This window comes from Drosophila grimshawi, unplaced genomic scaffold (genome assembly GCF_018153295.1).
Source record: "Drosophila grimshawi isolate 15287-2541.00 unplaced genomic scaffold, ASM1815329v1 contig_848, whole genome shotgun sequence".
Classification (NCBI taxonomy): domain Eukaryota; kingdom Metazoa; phylum Arthropoda; class Insecta; order Diptera; family Drosophilidae; genus Drosophila; species Drosophila grimshawi.
Genome location: NW_025063692.1, coordinates 15016451 through 15043120, shown reverse-complemented (window position 1 = coordinate 15043120; position 26670 = coordinate 15016451). Strand labels below are relative to the sequence as shown.

Below are 26670 nucleotides of genomic sequence, written 5' to 3'. Positions count from 1 at the left end.
CAACAATAAATATTTAATTTATTTAACACTTTAAATCAATTACAACAATATAATACTTAAATTTCAGACAATTTTGTATGGGGCGTTTTTCTCGTTTTGGGTGGGCTGGGGGATGGCATTTTGTTAAGGGCGTGTCTCTAAATGCATATTTGTCATCATATTTCCACTTCTTGTCTGCCACATTCACACACTCATTTCGCTTCAATTCATTTTCAATTTTCGTGCAGCACCAAGAAATATGCAATGGACTCTTTCCATGAGACATTTTTACAGTGGAGTCGGAAATCGAAGGCTTGACTATATATATGTATGTGTATGTATGTAATTTCGCCCAATTGTTACTCATCTCCACGTATAAAATACACTATCAAATACTTATCAAAAACATTTCAACTATTAGTAGCTAAAATATTAAAGATTTCTCCACTAGAAACTCAAAAACAAATATATATCTTTTAAGCTGAATACTTGCGGTTAACGTTCAAATCAAAATGGCCATCATTTGTAATTTGTCGAATCAATACCACATTAAATACTGTTTGCATGAATCATTTTGGGAAAAAAAATAATTTTCAAATTGAAAAGTAATCAAAATTTTGTTGGTTGCCTTTAGAGCGAGTTCCCTACAATCTTCGATTTTTGTAGAGATGTCAACCCAGCCATCAAATTATTCCACGCAATAACAAAAAAAAAAAAAAACAGATTTTTTATTCTCAATGCGGTTTGTTTGGACATGGCGGAAAGTTACTAGAGAAATGCTGAGATGCAGAATCTAGTTGGGCACGACAAGGCACAAGATGTGGGCGGAACCGATAAGGTATTATTTGGCGATGATAAACTCCACTGAACCGCAAAGTAACTATGTACGTACATATATTAAAAAATGCGTATCTAATTTTCAAATTTAAAGTCAATAAAAAAAAAAATCGAACCATTTTGAATTGGTTTTCTTCATGCATATTCAAATCATTTGAAAGGAGAAAGCTTTTCCGTTTTCCCAAAATTGGAGCACGCCTGCATATTATTTTTACTGAATCTATTTTTTGTGATATGGAAATATTTGGAGAATGCTTGCAATTAAACATGGATGGGCCTTAACGAGCCATCCGTGCCAGTCTCGATAATAGCGAACAGCAGCTAAAACAAATGTTGAAATAATTTTTGTTTCTTAAATTCTTGCTATATTTTTAATGTGGTCAATCAAGTTTATGTAAGCTCAACATTACCTTAAGGAGAAATATTTGAAAGTAACAAAACAAAATGGGGCACATAAATAAATTGTAAGACTCAGCTGCGAATCTGGGTTGTAATCGAGAGAGTGGAATGAGTACACTGAATAGGTTTGTCCACATTTATGTATATTAACGATTGCTAAATTCGAACTCTGAATGAGCTCAGGCATCCAATGGCCACAAGTACACATAGTTACACACTTAATCTATTGCAAACGCATACAAACTAATACTATATTTAATTATATGCTGTGTATTCTTAAGTTTAGATAATAAAAAAATACATTTCGTCAATCAACATGGATTTTGTAGCTTAATCAATTGGTTGCGCAACTCGACCTAATCGCATTCAAAGTAGCTGTTATTAAATACATACATATTGTGTAAGTAGTATATATGTATGCATTATGTACTCTTTGCATTTTGGTATTCGTATGCGAATTCCATATTGCCTAAAAAAATATACATCTAATAATACTCAAAAACACAAGTCTAAACATTGTCCCACGTTGAAGCGATCTACCTTCGCTTTCTATATACACACATTAGATATATAGTACATATTAGTATATGCATATAGATATATATATATATACATATATGTAGCATCTACATATATGCTGATGCGCTTTCACACGGCCGTCTCATGGTCAGTCTCGTCGATCCGGCCCAGACGCCAGGAATTGGGATCACCGGCTGCAATGAAAAGTGTACAATTTTGTTGTTTGTTTTCTTCTTTTTTTTTTTTGTTTTTGTTTTAATATATTTTCAAGTGAGAAGTAAATAAAAGGTGGCTTTAAATTAAACATTTAACCATCTTCACTCCACAAGACATTACAACATTATACACACACTCGCCAATGGTGTTGGCATTGTGGATCATCGACAGGGCATTGGTAACATTAATGCTAAAGATAATAACCGATAAATGTTGCATTTTCTTGTTTTGTTTTTCTTATTTTTATTTAATTAAACCGCACATGCAAGCTACATTTAAGAAGGTATGTATGTTTGTATGTATGTAATTGCAATAACTACGCCAAACACACGCATACACAGCCAAGGACACAGCATGGATGGATATGCACACAGACAGACTGACGAACAGATTCAGATAGATATATATGTATGTAGTTAGACAGTTAGTTAAAAATATATCTATTTTATATATATGTGGCATATAGTTAAATATATATATATATATATATATATAGGTATATATAGGTGGAGAAACAAATACGCTTGAATATGGTCGCTGGCTGGGTAACTCTCTCTTTTTGGGTTTTGGGGCCTGGGATTTTTTGTTTTATTTTATTTTATTCTTTTTTTTTTGGTTTTTGGTTGATTATTTTGGCTAGAAAACTGGAAATGCAACTTACCGCAATCATAATACTTCGATATCCTGGGCAGAGCTGTTGACATTGGTTGTTGTTCGTGGTTGGGTGGTTGTAGTGGTGTTGTTGTTGTTGTTGATTAACGTTTATGAGCGATATATATATACATATTTATATACAAATATATATACATATATTTATATATATATAAGTATATTTGTAGTATACGACGTTTACGAGTACATACGACAAAATTATAGGCACCCAAAAAATATAGAAAATCATTGGAAAAAATTCATAAATTCGTTTGACAATATTGAAATCAAAATACTAATGAAATACAAGCATGTTTCAAATGTTAAGGATAGTGCGAGACACACGACACACACACACACATATTTATATATTTATATAGATATATATGCACATACATCAGATCGGCAGCACAATGGAAATAGTATTAGAAGCGAGTAATTAATTTCAATTTTAATATTACAAGCAGGGACTGGGACACGGTTTAGCTTCATTTTGCAACGGTGAACGTTTTACTCTGTAAGTCGTGAAATTGGTTTAATTATTCATTCTAAAAAACTAATCTAATTAGGGGAATTACAACCCAAAGATAACAAGAGAATACTAATGGCAACAAGGAAACTATTTCGTCTGACAAAACATGTTTTCATTTCTAATGTAATTGTGGAATTACAATTATTACGCTTTTATTGCCAATTAAAAAATTCAATTGATTTCTACTTTTAATTCTTGTACTCATACTCAAAGTGGCTATTAAAAAGTGATCAAAATTATCGCACTTTTACCCATCGATAACCTCTTACTCTTAGAAAGAAACTAATCCCCGTTGTCTGGTCAATAATGAAAATATGACTAGATCATCTGGAAAGAAATCTTCAAATGCTTTCTAAACTCAAATGATTGGTAGATACAATGTGAGAAATATAGTAGAGTGTGTGCAGTTAGTGATGTTACCAATGATGTACAGCGTCACAAATGGCAAATCGATGGCCATGCGAAAATACAAAAACAAATTAATCGAAACTCATCAGCCAAAACTAAAAATGATAAATGAGCACAGTTGTTTGCATACTTGTTTATTTCACAACAATAGCACGTGGCCTACATACACAGGCGCCGAAACGCGCACTTCTGTAAAATGGCCAGCGGGGGGCAAGGTGGGTGGTGGTGGTCCCACAGGCGGAGCGGAGCGGCTACGTCGGATGCACTTTGTGTTAGAAATTTATGGGCATGCCCAAAGTGTTTAGAGATAGCTTCGAGCTTATTATCGCGATTATTGTTGACGAGGCAAGGCAAGGCGGGGCGGTGGAGGGGCGCCAGAGGGGATGGGCAGGTTGGTAAAAGGCTTTGAAAGCCATACCGAAAACAAATTGCGATTGATTGCGATCGGCAGCAAAAGCAAAAATATTATATTTATATACAAAAATATTTTGCAGCGATATGATCATTATCGTATTTATTATTCATTTTAAATGTGAATTAAAATAAAAAACAAATCAATGCCATTTGCGCAAAATTAATGTTAATGATACGCAAACAGCCACAGCGCCCAAAAGGCACGCGTTCCGCTCCGTTCCGATTCGGTTCGATTCGATTCGAGTCGATATAATACGATCGGTTCGTTCATATATATATATATATATATATATATATCGCATTGGGCTCGTCTCCTTTCGTGCTCTGCATGCACGGGGTTCTTTTTTCACTCAGGGGAAACCTGTGCAACCTCTGCAAGCCAGGGGGTTAAAGAAAACTGACTAAAGGAACACCAGAGCAAAAGATGTAAACAATTCAAATCAGTTAAACAAATCAACTACAGATTTTTTTAATTCAGTAAATTTTCAATTTTTCTGCATTTTGTTATTATTAATATTAATATATGTATTTGTAATTTATATTTATGTATTTTTTCTTTTTGTTCTACTTCATTTACGTTTATTATTTTTTTTTTCTCTCTTTTTTTTTTGGCTTGTTTACATTCACATTGATTCCGCATTTCACTTGTAGCATAGTAAGTAAGTATGTTAGGTGTATGATACAGTTGTATGTACAACGTATATATGCATAACGCTTAGTCTGTTAAATAGGTATGTACGTATGTATGCATATATATATATATATATATATATATATATTAAGTAGGTTGGTTTATATTAATTACAAGTATTTACGATATTGTGTACCCTTCTTCGTTTTGTTTAGTTTCGAAATCGAATTAATATGCAAATCAATCAGCGATCCAAAAACAAATCTCATTAACAATCAAGTAAAAACGTTGCAGTCGAAATTGACCGACTGCTTAATACTCTGCTTCCAGTGTTACACCATGTGGAAAGTCTTGGGCAATGACCTCTACTAAAACAAATGCTGAAAGTGATTATGGGCTAAGCACAAATTTTTGGCTCCAGGACATACATTTCTTTATTTTTTTCACAAATTTCTCTATTTTAAATATTTGTGCAACGCCCAGTGGACGTGACGGATATATATATATATATGTATATATATAGGTATATACATTCCAAATTGCAAATCAATGCAGACAAACACCGTTGAACAAAACTCTTTTTAGAGTATAAAATTAACACAATGTGTCAAATCACAAGAAAAAGAATTAAAGAATAAAACAAAAAAAATATTTTAGAAATATATGAAAATAATATTAAAATTAATGTGATAATGATTGGCAAACATATGATCCGTATATATATGCATGTATATTGTTAACGAAAATTGCTTATGTGCCCGCACAGTAAAAATTTTCCATTAAATGGGGAACGGAAGTCGAAACATTCATTTTGTTTTTGTTTTTGTTGTTGTTGTTGTTGTTGTTTCCTTTCTTATTGTACATTTAAATTATTTGCAATGAAAATATATATGTATAAAAGTGCTCAGCTCTTGCAATGGGATCAGTCACATGGTGATCGAAAGTCGGTGATAAAATGATACAAATGTATGATAACATGGCCAATTAGATGGACTCCTAGTTGGGATCTTTATGAGAATACGGAATAAATGCCATGTCACCGGAATGCGTAATGTTTACGTTTGAGTTTTAAATACAACGAAGTGAAGATCACTTGACGATCATGACTAGAGTTTTTTTTCGGCTGTAAATCACGATCACAAGATTTGTGGATCACAATTTCAAATTTTTAATTCATTAAATCCGAGTCAATCGCTCAAAATGTGCCAATTCTTTTGCACATTATCATGACTTCATAATTACAAACGACATCAACAATTTCAAGATCTAATCTTGCATGCAAATCATTTTAGCGCCTGCTCAACTGATCGATCTCATTTGAAAACAACAAAAAAAAACCAAAAAAAAGCAAAACAATAAAAATAAATCGCTGTTCATATCAAAAATGGGTACTTCTCCGACAAGTGCAAAAAAAAAAGTTGGTTCATGTTTAAACGAACGTTAAAGATCTAGTTTAGCGAGTATTTCATTATGTTTACATGTTAAACTCTACAATATCTGTTTCTGCCTTTGTTTAGATGAGCATTCAAGTGCTGGTGCTTGCGATGACGCTGTGGATTGACGACGCTGATGATGCGATGATTGATGATTGATGACTGATGACTGATGATGACTGATGACTGACGATGATGATGATAATACACATACACAGATGTGCTATATATATCAACGATGACTCGACGGTTGATGCAGATGCTGCTGAGGTCGCTGAGCTGTTTTCTTTTTTCTTTTGTTTTCTTCTTTTTTTTTGTGTTTTTTTTTTTTTTTGATAATGATGGTCTTCTGCTACTCTCTGTAATGCTGGCAATTGATATTGGTGTTGTTGTTGTTTTCTTTTCTTTTTTTTTTTTTTTTTTTGCTAGGCTTGGAATTTTTGTTATGTCTTGCTTGGATAAAGTTGCTGACAAACTTGCAAAATTGCTGATTGCAGCCACAAAACATATGCATATAAATAGTGAGTGAGTGTGTGTGAGTGTGTGTGTGTGAGTGTGAGTGTGTGCGTGTGGGTGTGTGTGTGTGGGTGTGTGTGTGTGTGTGTGTGTGTGTGTGGGTGTGTGTGTGTGGGTGTGTGTGCTGTTGCTTCTATCAGGATTCAGTTTCAGTTTCAGGTTCATTGAGTGCCATCGTCATTAACAGCAGCAGCAGCAGCAAGTGCAGCAGCGGCGGCGGTGGCGGCAGCGGCATTGGCGTAGTGATCAACATTGGTGTCCGCCAAGTTGGCGAAACCTGGCAGCGGCGGCTGCTGCTTAGTGTGTTTGTACGTGCGACCAAGTAAAGGAACATGCTCTTCTAAAATTAGATAGCGAATCGTAAAAAACGAACATAAACATCAACGTTTGTACAGTTAACAATAATAAAAATAAAAAAAAAAATAAAATCAATAAAAAACGTATAACAAAATGCAAACCAAACAGCAAATTAACAAAACAAACAAACAGACAAACAATAAAAAGTGAATTCAATTCAAATCATATACTGGTTTTTAGGTTAGATTATTATTATTATTATTTTATCTTTTTTTTCTCTTTTTTGTTTTTTTAATTAGATGTTTTGTAGCATGCAAGAAGCGCGCGCGCCCCAAAGCCCAAATGGCGACCAGCGCAAGCGTGCAACAAAAGCATTGAGGCGGCACAGGGCATGTTTGGTTAATGGTTAAGGAATCAAAGAACGACAGCTCTTAAATATGGGCCAAGTGACACGTTAAGAGACAGCGAGACAGTTTTTGTATGACAGAGAGACACACACACACAGAGAGAGAGAGAGAGAGAAAGAGAGAGCGGGAGAGAGAGAGAGAGAGAGGGGGGAATAGAGAGTGTGAGAGAAAGTGAGAGAGACTGGTGTGTGGCAAGAGGACGTTATATGTACATATGCATAAGGAGAAAGACGCACAGCGTTTGCAGTGAACAAAAAGAGTTTCTAGATCTTAAGCATCTATGTAACTATCTATGTATCTATGTATCTATGTATGTATGCATGTATGTACGCATGTATGTATGTATCGGTAAATAAATAGTTGGCTAGTTGGGCTAGTTAACTCACCCTGCAACTGGCGATTGATGAGCGCCGTCAGTCCATGGCCAACATCGACGCTCTTCTTCAGTATGAGCATGGGCTTGTCCTCGGCATCCTCTGCATAGCCGCCCGAGGGCAGAAAACCGTTGCTGGCTATCGATTCGCTGACCTGCACAACAATATAAATATTAATAAATATGATTAGATTTAATTTTTTGTGTTTTTTTTTTTTGTTGTTGTTGATTTTTTTTCAGCTGTCACCTGTGTCACCTGCATCAGTTTTTTAACCACATCGCGGCCGAGTATGTGATCGAATACCGTTTGCAGGAACGGTTCGGCCATTATTGAAAGCTTGAGCTTGTCCCGATGCCAGATGAGCACACGTGACTCCTCCATGGCCATAATGGACACCTACACACACACACACACACACAAACACACAAAAACGCTGTTAATAGCTGACTGTAGAGCACAGGACATGTTTGGCGCTTACCTGAAAAAAATCATCGGTCGAGACGCCAAACCACTCTGGCGAATCTAGGAACTGATGGGGAAACACAATGTGCAGTGCCCGCTGATGCTGCGATACAACTAATCTGCAATGAGTAACATTTTCCAAATTTCAAACATCAATTTGGTATCGATCAGTTGTTGTTGTTGTTGTTGTGTTGCATCGTTGCTGCATCGTCCACTTACTTGCCGCTCAGCACCAGCGACAGGCTGTCCACTTTGGTGACCTTCTCCTGCGCATAGACCTCCTGGTATTTGAGTGCCCGAATCACCTTCATACAATTGAGCACCTTCCTGAACTGATGCCGGGTCACGCGCAGCGGCTGAAACAATGCCACATACACCTGCAACAAAGTAATTTAATAAACACATTAAGCTTGCAAATTGAACAAATTGAGCATGGAAACAAAGTCGGTGTGATTAATATGTGTCATAGGTATATATATATGTATGTACATCTCTCCCATTTGAAATGGGGATGCAGGGTATATGATCTGTATTATTGACAGCAAAATGATTAGCGTGATTTCTCTGTTAACTATCCTCTTTTTATATAGATATCATAATTCTGTCGTCAAGTTTGTAACACCGAACCCACAAACCAGATATATTCTTAATCAGCATCACTAGCTGAGTCTGTTTCTATGCAAACTAGTCCATAGTCCTTAGTTTAAAGGTATCTGGCTGCAACTTATCCTTATTCCTATCCCATCTCCTATACGATGTTATAGGAATAACCAATCGACCAATAAATTCTTGTATGGACAATTTGTTTAACGAGTTATGCGAAGTTAATGCTTCAGTTGTTCGTGTGAAAATATTACCAATATTACCACAGGAAAACTATTTTATTTAAAAGATCTTCAAACAATTCTTCTTTGAAAAAGTATTTTTGTTTAGCAATTTCTTTTAACATCTAACAATCTTAATTTTTAGACAAAAATTTATCAACATCAAAGTAGCATTTGATATAGGTTTTTTTTTTAGGAACAATCGATCGATTTATAGTGAAATGCAAATGTCTTTCTTTATTTAGCTGTCTCCGGGTTGAACTTAATTTAACTGATGTGCACAATACAAAATGAAATCGCCAATTTATAGCAATCAATAGTTGTTGTCAAATATGCTCAAATAGATTAAACACAAAGTGGTCCCTTTGAGATCTGATATACTTCCATCGAGTGGACGATTAAAGACAACTGCAGCAGTTGAACTTGTTTAGTTGTTTAGTGTTTATTGATGTATTTTTTTGTTTTTGTTTTTGTTTTTGTTTTTGTTTTTGTTTTGACTGGGCAAATATTTGGGCAAGTGAGAGTAAGCTGTGAGTTCTGAAAGCAATTGCACTTGTTAATCACTCGGTTCAATAACAAGCAATCATGCTTATGACACCGGGCCTATACTCAATAAAAATAATAATGATGATGATCTGACGGCGCCTGGCAAAATGTTCAATGGGCCAAAAAAAAAAAATAAATAAATACAAAAAAAATAAATACGTAATCACATGGCCTATAGTCAGCCAGCTAGCCAGCTAGCCAGTTAGCCAGTTAGCGACATGGCCGATTGTAAGATGGCATTCAATTTGCGGGCTTTTGGTAACTCGTTGCCAAGCAAATTGTTTATTTAAACGTTATTTTTTTTTGGTTTTTTTTTTGCTGACGCAGCCGCTAGACGTTACACCCTATATCTGCGGCGACATGATATAGCAACGGATTATAATGCTCTGCCAAAAATTGGACATCTTTCCTACAAACACAGCATGTCGCAAATATCAAAAGCAGAAAGCTAATCGCACTAAGCTTGTCAAAGCAGCTGCCACAAATACGCTTCTGACAAATATAGTTGAAAAGCTCTAAACTTCTTCGGCATCATCATCTAAAATTTGGGCCTGCTTTGTTTATTATTTGACTAATTGAACGCTTTAAGCCATCTTGTGCATCTAACTAAACTGAACTTAGTTTTGCATAGATATTCTCTCAAAATCTCTCAAAATGATCACATTATAAGAAAAAGAATATATTTTATATTATATTTATATATTTAATGGTATCGTGTGTTGCTTGAGTGTATTCAATGTTCAGCTTTTTAAAATGATCAACATTCGTTTCGCGTGTAATTCACTTCTTGCGTTTCCTCTTTTTGTATTTTTTGCCAAGCAACAACAGCAGCAACAACAGCAGCAACAACAGCAGCAACAACAGCAGCAACAACAGCAACAGCAACAACAGCAACAACAGCAACAGCAGCAACAACAGCAACAGCAACATTAATACACAAGCATATAAACATGTGCACATATATAAATAATAAATAATAATAATCAAAAGCTAAGCTCAACGGCGAAACTGTAATCCGGGCAGGTTTATTTGCTACCGTTGTTGTTGTTGTTGTTGTTGTGGCTGACCGGCTTTGCTGCCGCATGTGGCGCACAATTTGCAACAGAGAGCAACAGCAACAGCAACAGCAACAGCTCTCGCTTCGGCGGACATCGCCACCGATGCTAAAGTCACGTACGCCAGCGATCGCTGCCTTCAGGCACCAATCACTCGTGGCGTGAGATAGCTGCCACAAGCTCCGACCAGAAGGGTGGCCTGTGGGTGGGCGGGCGGCGGGGGCCTGACCCGACTCAAATTGCGGCGACGTCGAAGTCTACGCATTCTCCCAAGCCTCGTCGTTCTGGCGGTCAATTTTTTATTGCATATAATCAAAGCCCATTTGTAAAACAACACCAACAAAAGTAGATAGAATGCCTTAGATTATGCACCGGACTCCACCTGCTATGAATTAAACAAAAAATGAATGGAAAAGTCCATCATAGAAGAAATCATCTCTTGACAGCAACAGAGATGCAGATGCTCAATTTCCTATAGGAACTATAAAAATAGAGCATAGATTTATAGCTCGAACTGATTTTGCGATCGATCAAATGACAGCTATATGCTATTCCGACAGTTAATTTGAAACCATAGCATTTAACTTGCATAGCAACATAGCAACAGACAGACACAGTTACTTTAACTTTAACTGTTTTTTATGTGCATTTCTTATTTACAGCAATCAGTCGAACTTATTTGAACTGACCTGCCTGAAGTCTCTGCGCACCAAGCCAAACATACACACACACACGTACAATCATACACACACACACAGACATACAGACATACAGTTACTCATTAGTATGTAGAGATATGTCCATAATACTCGAAGCGATTACAGTAGCCACAGCCAAATCAGTGCTAAGCTGAGCCCAGAGCCATTGAACTGAACCTGTTGCTTTTGTATTGATAAACTGTTGGCAAACAAAGAGGAAGAAGCTTTTTTTTTACTTTTCTCTGTCTATCTCTCTCTCTCTTTCTGTCTCTCTCTCTCTTTGCCTTAAGAGCGCCAGTCAGCAACAGTCGTAGTCGCTGTCGCAGTCGCAATAATCATTGCCACGAGTTTTGCACACCGTCAACAAGATTATTGCAACTTCACGCCACACACTGATAACGCCATCATTGTCGCAGCAAGCCATTAAAAACTATATATACACACATATATATATATACTCTTGTTCAGTATGTCAATTCAATAATCAGCGATTTCAATTCGAAATTAATTATTTATTTGTACACATAAATCTGATCGTTAAGCTACATTCTCAATCCGAGCTGCGAGTCTAGTCTAGTCTGGTGTCAACAATGGAGGAAATTCTGTCTACGTGTTTGATAATTGCCATTGTTGAATTCTACGCAAAGCGTGTCTTTGATATGTGCTATGTGGATCAATATTCAATATTTTATGGTAGTTATTTCGTCAAATTAAATCAATTTCGCCAGCAAATTGGCAACACAATCAGCCGATAGACGATCGACATCGATCACAAGCATCGGTCATGATTAGACGGCCAATTTGTAGATAAGAAAGGGAGAGAGAGATAGATAGATAGATAGAGAGAGAGATAGATAGATAGAGAGAGAGAGAGAGAGACTTTGGATTGCTTATCTCTTGTATTAGTGGCATATTTTTTCCATTTTCCATATGATTCATGGTTAACAAGTGTTCACAATAGACCATATTAGACCCACAGCGCTTTAGCAAATCACGTGGTGAAATACCAACACCAGAAATCACGCCCCCCAACCGCGCCGAGCCCCTTAACAATGATTGAGCGAAAGCGTGCGGCGTTTGCTATCGGGAGAGGGTAGAAGAAGCAGCCGACATGATTTGGATCTATGCCACGGACAAAGTGTGAGACATGTGATGAGACTGACGAAGATGCTGCTCTGCTGACGCAAGGTGTCTGTTTGTTTGTCTGTGCGTGTCTCTGTCTCTGTGTCTGTCTCTATCTGTCAGGTGCTTTGGGAAAGCTCAATGAAGTATCCCTATAATATTTGATGACGCCAAAGCGAGCGGGAATATGTTTGTATTAGTCTTGTTTTCTTTTGGCAGCTGACTTGTTTATAACCATGCAATCCAGCTAACAAACGAAATCGTAAGAATGAACTGTGAAATTGATGAATATATAAGTTGACAATCGATTGACTAATAACAGAACAATAAACAGTTATTATTGTTCTATTATCTTTTTTAGTCCAATGTTGAATTTAAATTAATAGAATTAAAAGTCACCTCGACAGTCTGCAAGAAAAACAAAGATAATGTATGACTAGCTATCGATATCAATTGAAATGATATGGTAGCTGAGTGAGTCAGAGACTTTCAGACGAAACAGACTAATTAAGCTATAGAAGGATTAGCCTTTGAACGCTACCGTAAAAGGGTAACTTTTTCCAAAAATAAATAGAAATAAAAAAATCGATATGACGTCAAAAATAAGCTTGAAATTCTATGACAAAATTTGATTGGGTTTCCATATATATTTTGCACAATATATGAAATAGCTAATGGAGTTTTGGGCAATTTTGAAGTTAATATAATATTTTTTCTTTTTAGTTTGAATTTCTCTTTTCGTGGTCTTCAAATATCTTTTGATCCGTTTAGTCAGATTTACGTGACATTCGGCACTCGTCCAATGGTTGATATATGCAAAAACTATAATCTTTCAACCCCCCCTCTGTCCATCAAAAATCTAGTTCGCAGAGAGAAAAAGAGCGTGTGAGAGAGAGAGAGATAGAGCGAGAGAGGTAGATTGCGAAAATAAACAAAATGATTAGCTGTTTAAAGGTCAGACAACAAAAACGAAAAAAAAAAAAAGAATACAAAAAATCACAAAAAAATTTGATTAAATTTAATAATCATGGCCAATTGACTATTGTTAGTTCTGATTCGTGTGGCTCCGGTCATCGAGCACTGAGTACCGTACCGGCTACCACCGTTGAGGTGTACGAGTGTGCGAGGCAAGCTTTAAAGGTTCCCCAAATCCAAAAAAGGAAATGTCCCGTCGCACGATGAGTGGGCAAAAATGCAACAACAAAATGAGTATTGATAATGATGATGATAATGAGGCGCCGAAAAAGAAACGCAAATGTTTTAGAATATATATATATATTATATATTATATATGTATGCATGCATACACAATCAATCATATAGAATCCATATCAGTTCAGTAATATCGCGTTTGTATGCAAAATTACACCTCTGTGCTATAAACGCGTCGCTAAACAGCTCCTGACTTTTTGGAAATCATACTCACTGACTGACTGACTAACTGATTGACTGACTGACTGACTGACTGACTGACTGACTGATTGTTGTTGTTGCTGTTAGATATTCGGCATTCGATCGAGACAACGTCCGGCGCTCGAACGGAACTTGCCGCAATTAGATAATGAGCAGTTTGGTGGCCGACAGACATTCATCAAAGTGTCGATTGTGCTGCCTGCCCCCCTTGTTGCCACCATGCCGCCGACAATTCAATATGTTTGCGTGGCAACCTAATGCGGCTATCGACCGCTCAACAAGATGCGCAAATCAGATATGTTTTTTGGGTAGATTTATATATTTTATATATTTATATTTATATGTATATATATATATATAATAAAAAATATAGAAAGCAATCCGTGATCAAATATATTCGATTTATATCTCGTTGGCATGTGGATCACGTTCCATAGATAATCACGTGGGTTCTTCGTGGCAGCAAAACAGTGAACAAAGCCAAAGACGAAAATCAGTTAAGAAATTGTAATGCTAAAATCCTTTAACTAACCATTATTCATTACTCCTTAAGCCCAACTTGAACAATCAATTAACCATATTGGGAGTATGCAATCGAAGCAAACAAGTAATTAAAAATTAAAAAATAATATTTTTAAAAAATGTTTGCTTCTCAAATTGTTCAGCATTTGATTTAACTAAAAACGTACAACAAATTTGAGATCAGCAGGAAAATAAATTAGAGTTTCAAATAGCAAAATGATGACGCTTAACGGTTTGCTCCCGTGTCTATCCACTCTATCGAACACTTACTCATCAACGTAGTCCCCGAGTTGTAGGAATTTTGGGTGTGTGTCCGGATGACGTGAAAAGAGTTTGGTTTCTTTTTAGTACCCGCTGTTGGGCAATTGAAACGGGGATATTTTTAAGGGGATTTTTTTTTAAACAGAGAATATTCTAGTCGGTCACTTTCTCCTAGATGCCTCTTGCCGGTTGCATTCAATTGAAAGAAAGTGCTGTAAATGCCAACAAACCTGCAACAATGTAAATAGTCAGAATGGAATGTCTGATGTGTGTTTATATACGCATATGTATGTAAGTTATGTAAGGTATTACCGACCCCCGACGAATCCCCCACCACGCCTCCGTTGTGGCTGAAACTATGCGCATGTGGCGTCCATTATCGATAGAAACCCGAGAACGGCGTCCATTTGGTCGCGCCGACAGCACGTTCACATCCCCTCCACCCCGACCACCGGACAGTTCAGTCCAGTCCAGAGGTGGCTTGGCCATAAAAGTGCGCAACTAACGATCGCAGCGTGACAAGAAGCATTTAATTGCATGATCTTCGTCTGCGATTTAAGAGCGCAAAATGTAACAGGTGCTTTCTCTCGTTAGCTTGCTCGCTCTCTCTTCCTCTCTTTCTCTCTCTTTCGCTTTCTTTGTGGCATACATTTCTTGCCTGTTAATACAGTTTAAGTAGCAAATTGTACATCGCGGACTGGCACGATTAACAAAATGGGGGGGGGGGCTTACAACCCCCTCCCCCAGCCCGCAATATACGAATGTGGATCAAGTGCACAATGCGTGCGTGGGAGCGTATTCGTCGAAGCCGAAGAGAGTTCGGTGTTCGGTGCTCGTTGATTTGCTGATCGTTGCGACATCCAAGAACTCGCGACGCGCACACATATGCGCAGGTACCTTATAAAAGCGTACGACGCAACTTGCTGGCCATTCAATCGCACATATTAACTCGTCGCGTAGACGTCGCAGCCGCAGAAGCAGCAGCAGCAGCAGCTAACCCAACCCAACACAACACAATCCCCAACAATCCTATCCGCTCAAATTCTAAGCCGCTCGCACGCAGAAATTTACTAATTAACTAACCAAAACGACACCAAAAGAAAAATCCCAACAAAAAAATATATTGCAATTTTGTCTTTTTTTTTTTGAGTGCAAGCCAAAACGAGCAACTGCAAAAAGCAAAACCGAAACAGAAACAGTGCAAAAGAAGAAGTATAAAGAACCGTTAAGCAGTTATATAATACAAATGCAAAAATGTGCCATAATTCGGGCATCGAAAGTGAACAGATCGAACGGTATATGGCCTTCGGTCTGCCACAAAAAGCCGTCAAATCGGTAAAATACACGATGCGCAAGCGTGAAAAGCAGCAGCGCAAGGAGCAACAAAAGCAGCAGCAGCAGCAGGATCAATCACAAAACAACTCCGAGAATGAAGACAGCAGCAGCAGCAGCAACAGCAGCAGCGACTGCGGCACTAATTTTGATATTAAGCCAGTGCAGCAACAGCAGTTGCCAACCGCAAAACAAAATACAGCAACTAAACCCGAGACAAAGACGGAGATAGTGAAAGCAGAAGTAGAAGCAGGTGCAAAAGTTGAGCACAAAACAGAAGCTTCATTAACAGTCAACAGTCAGAATAACATTGAGAGCAACATCAGCATTTTAAAAATTCCCAAATTCTGTGGACGTTTTAAGAAAATGCAACAGCAACAACAGCAACAACAACAATTGGAGGCTGTAAACTCTGAGCACAACAGCCCCGTCACAACAGTTTCACCAACAGCAACAACAGCAGCTGCATTAACAGCACAGCAGCAGCGCAAACTTAGCTCCATGGAGCCATCGATGGACGATGCTCTCGCAATTGGCACTCAAATGACGCGCAAATTTACTGAGCGCTGCCATTGCCTGATCGTCCAGCTGCAAGGGAGTCGCCTATACACGTGAGTCTCTTTTTTAAATCTTTGCTGTGCCCGTTTCATCATGTGATAATAATGTTAATGCATAATTTACGAAAAGTGTTTCTGTCTCGCTGTCTCGCCTGCTTATCGCTTGCAACTGCGAATTAACATGGGGCTCGATCATGTCAATCACGCGAAGGCGAAAGATTACGATTCCGCTAATATTATTTCACGAACTTTGAGGCGAATATATTTTTTATTGTTTTCGTTTCTGTTTCTTTTTGCGTTTACCTACAAATTTCCGCTGTCTGTCGTCCGTTCCGTTATACAAACAAGAAACGAAAAAGAAGAAAAAAAAAGTCTTTGCACTCCACACAAGCACAAATCACGTGCTTTAAATGGAGCTTAAGTGGCTGAACAGCATTCCTAATTTCAGCTACCAAATCATGTGCTATCATTTATATCAATCTGATTTCTCATTTCTGATTTCTCATTAAATTTCGATCACGAAGAAATTAACGTCTTTTCAAAAATTGTGACTGATAAACAGCTATTCGATTACCACTTTTTTTTCTATGCTTTGGAATAAAACATTATCACAAAGTCTCGTGGTAAATGCTTTGCTTGGGTCATCAAATGATTCACCTTGCGACGTGTGAGCCCCCCAAAGTAAATACTTTTATCTATGCTATTTTTATCACAAGTCATTTATAAATAATAATAATAACTAAGGGCATCGACCGAAAGTAAAAACGACAATAATAATTCTGATTCATTCACAAGTTCGAGGCGATCCAACCTTAGCCGTTATCATCTATGTATATCTATATGTGTATCTGTTGTGACTTTGGCGTGTCAACAGAATTCCCTCCGCACCCAACAAACACACACACACACAGAGGAGTCCAAAGTGCGAGTCGCATTCAACGTCACTCTGGCTGTTTCAGTGTGTGAGTGAGTCTGGTCGGTCAGCATTTTTTCTGGATTTTGGGGGGAAGTTGGCTTTCCGCAGCGACTGCATTGCCTTGTCAGCTTCAGCTTCAGCTTCGCCTTGGAGAGCAGCTGTTCGATCAATCGTTCAATCACAAACAGCTGACTTGCAAATTCGCTGCCCACACATTTTCCCCATATATACCTGCTTGTGCCCCGCAGCAGATTGCGAATCTGTTGTATTTCATTAAATGACCATTGTCGCTGCAATTATTTGCACGAATACCTGCATATATAGAAAAAATATATATATATGTGTTTGTGTTTGGTTGCATGCTTTTTTGCACGTACGCCACATTTTACTGAATTCGCCGCAATGTCTGTCAAGAGCTACAGCAACAACACCTTAGCAGTGACGACGCCTCAACGTTAAACGTCACTTCCCCACATGATCTATGGCAATATGCAAAACACAAAAAGTCTGCAAAAAAAAACCGTCTGCCCTGATCGGCTGTTGGCGACTTTAAGATACTCTACATTGTAAATATATTCCGTGAAAGAATAGATAAATTCAAATGATTTTTTTTTTGCCTCTTGCCTGTTGCTAGCACTTTAATATACCCCTTTGTATATGAATGAGTAAGGGGTATTAAAACGAATAAAGCGAACGCAACGCAACGCGGCAAATGCGTAAGCAACAACACCGAGACAACACAACCAAAACAAAATTATCGAGCTTCAGCTTCAGTGCAAACTACTCGATGTTAGATAAGTGTCGTTGCTGTTGTTGCCTGCTGTCGTAGACGGCGGCACTTCTCAGCGTTTCGTAAATGTTGCCAAGCGCAAAAGTTCAAAGCGTATCTAATCAGCAGATAACTGAAAGAAAGGCATACGTGTTAATGCCAACATGCACTTCGAATCCAGAGCAGATAATTACAGATAAAGACCAAGATTAGCCTTAACATATCCACATCATATTTAACATAACAAATTTAACAGCCAGCTTACAGATCAATAACTCTCTCTATCTCTCTTACAGAATACTGACGAGTACCACACAGCCGGCGCATTTGATGGCCATTTTCATATTGTCCTTTGTGCTACTGACCGTTGGACCCGATCTCACAACGACAACGACAACAATGGACGACAGCCAATTTGCAGCAACAACAGCAACAGGGACAGAGATGCGGAGCAAAGCTTCCGCAAAAGTGGGTGGCAGCGTGCTGGCAACGCTGGCGTTTTTAGGCGCATTCGCCACACACTTTGGCTCTCAAATTTGGATGACCTTTGTCTCGGGTAAGTTTCCAACCAACCGAACAGCTGCTAACGCTGCCAGTTAACGTCGCTGCTGCTATCATCGCTGCTGCTACAGCTGCAACTATCGTTCGCCTCAACATCAACATCAACATCAATCATTGAATTGAGTCAATGTCATTCGCATTGTTGGCATTACACATTAAATCTTTCTATCTCTATCTCTCTCTCAAACTTAATAATAATCGGTGAATTTGTTTATATTTTATTTTTGTATTACAGGCCTCTCGCTATATTTCTCGCTGCCCCGCCACACCTTTGGCCAGTGCCAGCAGATATTGTTCCCCAAATATTTTGCACTAAATGCGATGCTGAGCATCACCATGCTAATCATTTATGTGAAATATTTCCTGAGTGGCTGGTCAACGTCGGCCGGTGTGCAACTGGGCGCTCTATCAGTGACGTCAGCCATTGAGGTGGTGATACGTTTATATCTGGCACCGCCAATGCTTCAACTCATGCATGAGAAGTACAGGCTCGAGGGTGCCATCGGCAGTGGCCAGGAGGTTGGCAGCCTGTTGCAAGGGGATTTGGTCGAGTGTCCGCACTATCAGCGCATACATAAGGCATTCCGGCGCATACACATGAGCATTGCCATTGGCAATATGATTATACTATTGGCCACATGTCTGCAATTATATTTTCTATCATTGAAAATACGAATTAGCTAAGACGCCAACCACCGCATTGGCAGCCCAGGCCAAAAAGCACATTTTCGTGCAGCGCCTGAAAGGCTGTCAGGTTTTTTTTTGTTTGGTTTTCAACCATTTAATGCAAATAGAATTTATAATTTAAAAAAAATTTTGTAGCGCAATTAAGCCATTAAACCATCACCAGTCCAACACACACACACACACACACGCACACTGTTACACACGCACACTGTTACACACGTACACATACACAGACTTACTCATAAAAGTTGATATTGTATTTGACTGTCAATGATTGTCTCAAATTTATTATTAAAATAGAAAGTACTACGCGGCTTTTATAGGCAATGTATTTATAACAAACACACTCACCACACACACACACCCGCACACACACGCACACATATCTATCTATCACTCATTAAAAATAACCAATTTAAGCAATCCAAATAGAAAAATAATTGGAAAAAGTTACACACACTAAATGAACAGTAAATTGGCTCGGAAATTACATAAAATATTTGATGTAATCGTTTTCAAAATGTTTTAATAAACCTGTGATAAATCTCAACCCGCCCATGCCCATCAGCCCATCAGCCCACCCCCTCCCCACCCACCTTGCACACGCACTAAATCATACGCAAAGCATTTTAGTTTAACCGCGTAGCCAGTAATTTACACACAATTGTTAATTAGGAGTGTTTAGTAATTTAACAACTTTTTTTTTCTTTTTTTTGCTAATGAAAAAACTATCGAAATTATTTATTTGTTTAAGTGAGTTATGTCCATTTGTTTCTATGTTGTGCATTGGGCCACAGCAACAAAACCATAAACAAAATGAAAATATACAGAAGAAAATAAAAGCAAAACAAACAAAATAAAACAACAAAAAAAAATTCAAACAAATCAAAATATATGCAAAACAAATTGTATCAAAAAAAAAAAAAAAACTGAATTTTTATTTGGGTAAAACAAAATTAAATTAACAAATCTATAAATGAAGTTGGCCAGAATTGCTATTAATTCTGTTACTCTTCCATCTTCAAGAATCACAAATTGTCTAACGTTTATATATACGAGGGCAGTCTGATAATTTTGTGGATTTTAAAGCAACTCTTTTGCTGTTAGCTGCCATCCTTTACTACACTACTGTCAAACACCATGTGAAAAATATAAACTCATAAGTAGGACCACAATCTGCTAGGCCATTCAGCATATTTACAAGATTTATATTGCCATAAGGCTACTTTCTGTATCCAAATCCTGAATAAATGGAATTATTTTGGTGAGATGAACTAGGTGGAAACAAGTAAGAGTGCCTTAGTTGAGTGAGCACGACAACGACTTACCCTGAACCTAGCTGTTAGATAAACTCTAAAACTATTGGCGAAATTTCCATATAATAAGTTTTGCACCCAAATGTGAGCAGGTGTGCAAGTGCACCCATTTCTTTTAGCAAGCTCAGGCCAGGCATTGAAGAGTAAAAAAAATGAGCAGCGCATGTTTTTATTCAGAAGCCCGAACTGATCCTAGCTGATCCTAGCATACATACATACGTACACGCAGTCGTAACGGGGTAAAGGGGGTCTGCAGAATGTCATCTCTTTCTCACACATGCGCTCGCATATTTATGAGGTCAATATGATAATATATCTTCGACAATAACTTGGGTCTTTCTTAACCGATATATATATATAACCTAACCTAACCTAACCTAATGTGTTCAGGGTATAAAAAGTCTCAACTAAATGTGTCTAAAGGTAAAAACTCTCAAACCCAGCAGCAAGTAAATAAAACATGTTTTATATATACAAAAAAATAATATATATATATGCATTTATACACAGACCGCTTAAACTGCCCTCGTATGTCCTGATTGTATGCAAGAATATACACAAAAAGTTGCCACTTACCGCTTCAATTTCCTGATCAAAACGCACCGGACGCAGCCGGCAGAGCACCACAATCAGATAGACAAAGTTGATGGCGATGCCAAGGCCCGACCAGAGGACCACATCCGGAGTGCACTCAATCAGGTAGCCGTACATGCCCATCATGATGCAGCCGATGAGCAGTGTGGCGCGCATCCATAGCGACCCAAACGGACCGTGTGGCGCCACAAACGCCAGAAAGAGAAAGGCCCAGCCCAGCTGAAAGTAGAGATGATGCGGCTGCTGCCAAATAAGGCACTGTTCAATCGACCAGTCGCCCGGATTGATGGAGCGCAGTGTGCCGTTGTTGTCCCACGTGATGGTGCCACTGGCGGCACTGGTGCCCGCTGTACTCTGTGCTATCAGTGTACCAGCTGAGGCAGCGCCCACAGCACTGCTGCCGGCACTAGCAGCCACGCTGCTAACGCTGGCACCGCCGCCGCCGCCAACGCCGATGCCGCCGCCATCAACACCGATGCCCATGCTGGCGCTGCTGCCGGCACTGTTGATCAGTGCGCCGACGCCAGCCGCACTGCCTGCCGTACTGGGCATGGTGGTCTGATGGTGTTGTGTGTGTTAATCACGTTTTAGTCTGAACGATTCTTTTGCCCGTTTCTTTGTCCCTCTGTTTCTCTATTTCTCTGTTTGTTTCTCTATTTCTCTGTTTGTTTGTTTTTTTGTTGTCCACGTCGTCGCTCGTTCGTTGCTCAGTCTGCTCCCTCTCTCAGCGTTTGTTTGTTTGATTTTGTTTGTTGTTTGTTGTTTGGTGTGTTTCAGTTTCAGCAAATTGGTTTTACAGTTGGTTGTTGTCTTCGCTAATTATCGATTATTATTTGATTCGATTCGATGTTGCTCTTCTGTTGCTATTGCTCCCTCGTTGGTTGCCTCTGCCACTGCCACGGCTGCCACGGCTTCTGCTGCTGCTGCTGCTATCGCCTTATTATGCTTTGGGTCACATCGCTGCATAGTAGTTCACTCAAGGCACTTCAGCTGCAATTAAATTAAAAAGTGAACGGCGCCCTTAGACAGGCCATCATTGAAAATCGATTGAAAGCAATTAAGCTCGTTAAATGTTCAGCTCAAATGCAGCTCGCAGATTAATTGACTGAAAACAACAACAAGTTAAGTTGCATTTGGTGTATACTTTTTAATATGTGTATGATAAATCAATAAAGCTGCTAGTAGAATATGGCCCAAAACACTCAAATCAATTTGAAGTTCGATTTGATGAACGCTTAAGCTGTTTTCCCTAGATCAAAGGACCCAAATCTGACAACTCATTTGTGACCCAATTGCAATTACAAGTTTCAGCTGAGTATGAGTAATAATGTGTGCATAACGCTGGTCAAAGTTTCGTTAAAAGCCGGGCTAAGGCAACACACCAGGGGGTCACACAGACAGGCAGACAGGCAGACAGACAGAGAGACAAGTTGGCCAAAACAAACAGGTTGTACGATTGACCCAAATAATGGTGGTCAATACATAAGTGAAAAGAAGACAGCAGAAGGTGGAATGCCCATTGAAAAGAGTTGGCCAAATAACCAAAAACAAAAAAACATTTCCGGCATTGAAATACAGAAATGCCTAGGAAAGAAAGAAGAGCAAACGAGACAGAGAAAGACTTAGACAACGAGAGAGAGAGAGAGAGAGGGGAGAGAGAGAGAGAGAGAGAGAGAGAGACAAAGACAGAGAGAGCGAGAGAGAGAGAGAGAGAGATACAGATAGAGAGAGGAGGACGCGCTGAATAATCAAAGTATGACAAAGTCTGTGGCCATTTTCAAAGAGCCACTAAAAGCCACAAGAGCTAAAAACACACTCTCCATCCATGTTTGTGGTTGCTATTCTTGTTGGTTAGTTGATTAAGCCAAGCGCCGCCAAATGACACACATGACAAAAGCAACGCCAACGCCTCCTTGGCATGGGGGTGTGCAACACACACACACACACACACACACACACACACAGTGTTTGTATGTGTGTGTGTGTGTGATCTGAAAACAAGCAAATGGTCAAAGCAGATGAAGTCATCGCATTTTTTGTTTTTGCCTTAAAAACAGCCAGCAAACAAACACAGTTGATGGCTCAGCTCCAAGCTTTATGTGTTGGTGGCATTTATGCGGGGCCACACACAGAAATAGACACATATACATATACAAACACAGAGACAACCTTCAATTGTGGCATATATATATAAATATAGCAGCTTGAATGGTTGCCAACAACGACTATTATAAAATGCTGTATCGTCCAAAATTAAACATTTGTAAGAAATAACCATTAAAAGTTTACAAGCAAAACAATAAACATACATATCTATATCATAAACATATAGTTCGTTTGTATCCACATTGTATATGATATATGGCATATGCCACAGTCACAGTCGATCCACCAAAAAACGATTAGATGGCCTACAAATAGATACGCGGATGTGGCAAGCTGCTCAGCTTAGAGAGAGAGAGAGAGAAAGACACTTTCCTCTTGCCTCACGCACCTTGCAACAAAATGCGAATACCTTTCTCTTATTCTTCTTCTTCTTTTCATTCAAAGCTTCTAATTCTAATTGCATATCGGTGAGTAAGTGTAAATATATATAAACATGTATTACAGCTGCGGTTAAAATAATAGTAATGCACACATATGTTTTGTAGAATGTTAAAAATAATACCTAAAATATATTTTAAAAAAAAAACAGCTATCAAACATTATTATTAACAATCAATATAAAAGTCCCTTAATAGATGAATTTTGTATATATTTTATATATTTTTTTTATTAAAAATTATTATTTAAATTTCCCATAATGGTACTGGAATTATGGTGAAGTTATCTCAGCATTTTCTGCGGCTAAATATAACTTTATAAAAACTAGATACGATGGGTGGTTATATTTTACTTTGTTTAGTATTTGGCAAATAATAGTATAGCTAAAACATAGCCAGATGAGAAAGCAAACATTTTTTGTTTTGCAGAATTAATTTTTTTTCAAATTGAAGCCTTTTAAGAGTCGTCTCGATTTTATCACCATAAAATGAGTCATAATTTATTTAAATGCTTTGGGAAGCAGCTCAGCATCTTGACCGCAACTGTATATATGTTTGTCTATATGTCTGTCATGGAGGATTGGAACAAAGAATATTGAACGAGATTTCCTATCTGAGCTGATCTCCACGCAGCGCGAGTATAAAGGCAATAAGACGTTGAGGAGAACATGCAAATGTATTTGTATATCGCATATATTATATATATATGTATGCGTGTGGAGGAGTAAATTTGAATATTGTAATCAACTCCACGAAACTCTAAATACACAATTGAGAAAAATAATCTCGAAGAGCAGACATGATTGCGATAATGCAACTGCAACTATGCAACTCCCACATTAATCATTTGCATTTAAACTTTGCATTGTGAATGTGCTTCATGCAGCCCTGGTGCGTTACTACGTGAGCACACACACACACACATATAGAGAAGAAGAAGACGAGGAACAACAACAACAACGATACATCAATTGCCTGCACAACAAATGCAATTGGCTCGCGTGGGGCACACGCGAGTATCGCTGCACTCTGTGTGAGAGTAGAGAGAGAGAGAGAGAGAGAGAGAGAGAGAGAGAGAGAGAGAGAGAGAGAGAGTGAAAAAGAGGGAAGGGATAGGAGTCGAGGAGTACTGCTGCTTTTTCTATGGCACACATATTAACATACATAGCACTTTTTCTATTTGCATGTGCGTGTACAACATGCAACTTACAGCAACACCACCACCACCACCACCATCAGCACCGCACCACCCGGCTAGCCATGCGTTGATGTTCGATTTTTCACCATTCTTTCAAATTGTATAAGCTGCATGTGCATGACTCCATGCAAATGTATGTGTGTTTATGTATAAATATATATCGTAATAAATTTGGTTTTGACCATGCCCAGCAGTTAGTCCTTATGCCCACACATACATACATACGCACGCATTTTGTGCATGTTTGTGTGTTATCTCCACTTTTACCACACACGGATTTCTTATTGTTATCACCACTTACCAGATTAAACAGTTGTTGTTGCTTCCGTAGTTGTTGTAACTGCTGTTAATGGTATTTTATTATTGTTACTGCTGCCTCCAACTTCAATTGTAGGCGGTGTCCCAGCGCTGCATAACAGTTGACATATGTATTTCAACAATATTTGTTAATTTATAATTTACTCAGCGCGGCATAAACTTTAAATCACATACACATGCACACGCACACACACATACACTCGCACAAGCGCACGAGCACATTCATATGCACTAAAGTAATAACAAATAACAATAAAAAAAAGAGTAACAAACACAATATTACTACTAGTGCTGCTGCTGCTGCTGCAGCGACTGCCCTTCGCTTAGGTTATGTACACGCAGCTTGACATTTTAAGTTGATGTGTGTGTGTGAGTCTCTGTGTGTACACACATACATACGTGCGTAGTATGAAGCTTGGCAATTGTAAAAACCAATTTCTATTGTTTATATATCACACACACACACATACAGACAGACACAGACAAACACAAACACACGCACTTTCATTGTAAATGAAAGAGAATAAATCAATTTACCAGTGGAATCGCGTGGGCTCAACCAAAATCAAATTATTCAAAAAAATACTAGCACTTCAAAGTAAAAACAATAACAAAAAGTCGGCAGAGCAGCGACAACTTCCGCGCGAGAGCAACAACAGCGACGACAAGACGACAGCTATTTAATGAATTGGATATATTCAGTGCGCAGGTCCGCTATTGTTGTCAACACTGAAGCGAGTGAGACAGAGACAGAGAGAGAGAGAGAGAGAGAGTACAACAGAGCTCTGAGGCTGTGACGTCACAGCTAGCTAGTTGTCAGCGTAAGCCTTGCTCATAGCATTCGCGAAACATGAATTTAATTCAAACAGAATTCCAACAAAATTGTGGTTTATATAAACTTATATCATATGCAGCTTTTTGCAGGTTGTTCTTATTAAAGTAAACAACAGTTAATGCATAATTGTTTAACAATGAAAGCAAGCCGAAACTTAAAGCTGTGACGACAGCGACCAAGATAAACAAGATTGCTGTTAGCCATTCCAAATCGTGAGCGGTGACCTTATTGATTGTATGCGTGCTTTGACATATCGATTGTAAAAACGCGTTTTATTGAAAAAAAACATGATAATTTTTAAGTTTTGAATCATTAACTTTCAATGGTTGGTTCATATGTAATCTATTTTGTACACATTTGCTTTATTAGAAACTACGTGTAAGTTATTTGTCTTGCTACTCACAGATCCAATACCAATAACCACTTTTTTATATGCATTGCGCCGATTCAAATTTTATTGCATGGCTGGCACAGCCGGCAATTGCTCATTCATCGATATCGCAGTGGTGTGAACTTGTCGATAAAAAT

The 26670-nt window shown here is 38.3% G+C and overlaps 2 protein-coding genes across 5 annotated transcripts; one reads left to right on the top strand and one right to left on the bottom strand.

Moving 5' to 3' along the window:
* On the bottom strand, positions 1–26033 carry LOC6564777 (blood vessel epicardial substance). Of its 4 annotated transcripts, XM_032737856.2 has the most exons (9): positions 25845–25980; positions 25291–25397; positions 21231–22238; positions 8295–8452; positions 8092–8194; positions 7860–8009; positions 7626–7767; positions 2612–2644; positions 1–1928 (listed from the first exon to the last, which is right to left on the bottom strand). In XM_032737856.2, the coding sequence occupies exons 3-9, from the start codon at positions 21798–21800 to the stop codon at positions 1864–1866; spliced, it is 1221 nt and encodes a 406-aa protein (XP_032593747.1). In that variant the 5' UTR covers positions 21801–22238; positions 25291–25397; positions 25845–25980; the 3' UTR covers positions 1–1863. The 4 variants fall into 4 exon arrangements, with proteins under 4 accessions (XP_032593747.1, XP_032593748.1, XP_032593745.1 ...); XM_032737857.2 differs by lacking the exon at positions 2612–2644; XM_032737854.2 differs by lacking the exons at positions 1–1928; positions 2612–2644 and adding an exon at positions 6328–6875 and having other exon boundaries at positions 25845–25977.
* LOC6564778 lies at positions 15451–19847 on the top strand. Its single transcript, XM_001991830.2, has 3 exons — positions 15451–16459; positions 18387–18646; positions 18887–19847. Exons 1-3 carry the CDS (start codon positions 15771–15773, stop codon positions 19333–19335), a joined length of 1398 nt encoding a protein of 465 aa, XP_001991866.1. The 5' UTR covers positions 15451–15770; the 3' UTR covers positions 19336–19847.
* Positions 26034–26670: the final 637 nt, after the last annotated feature.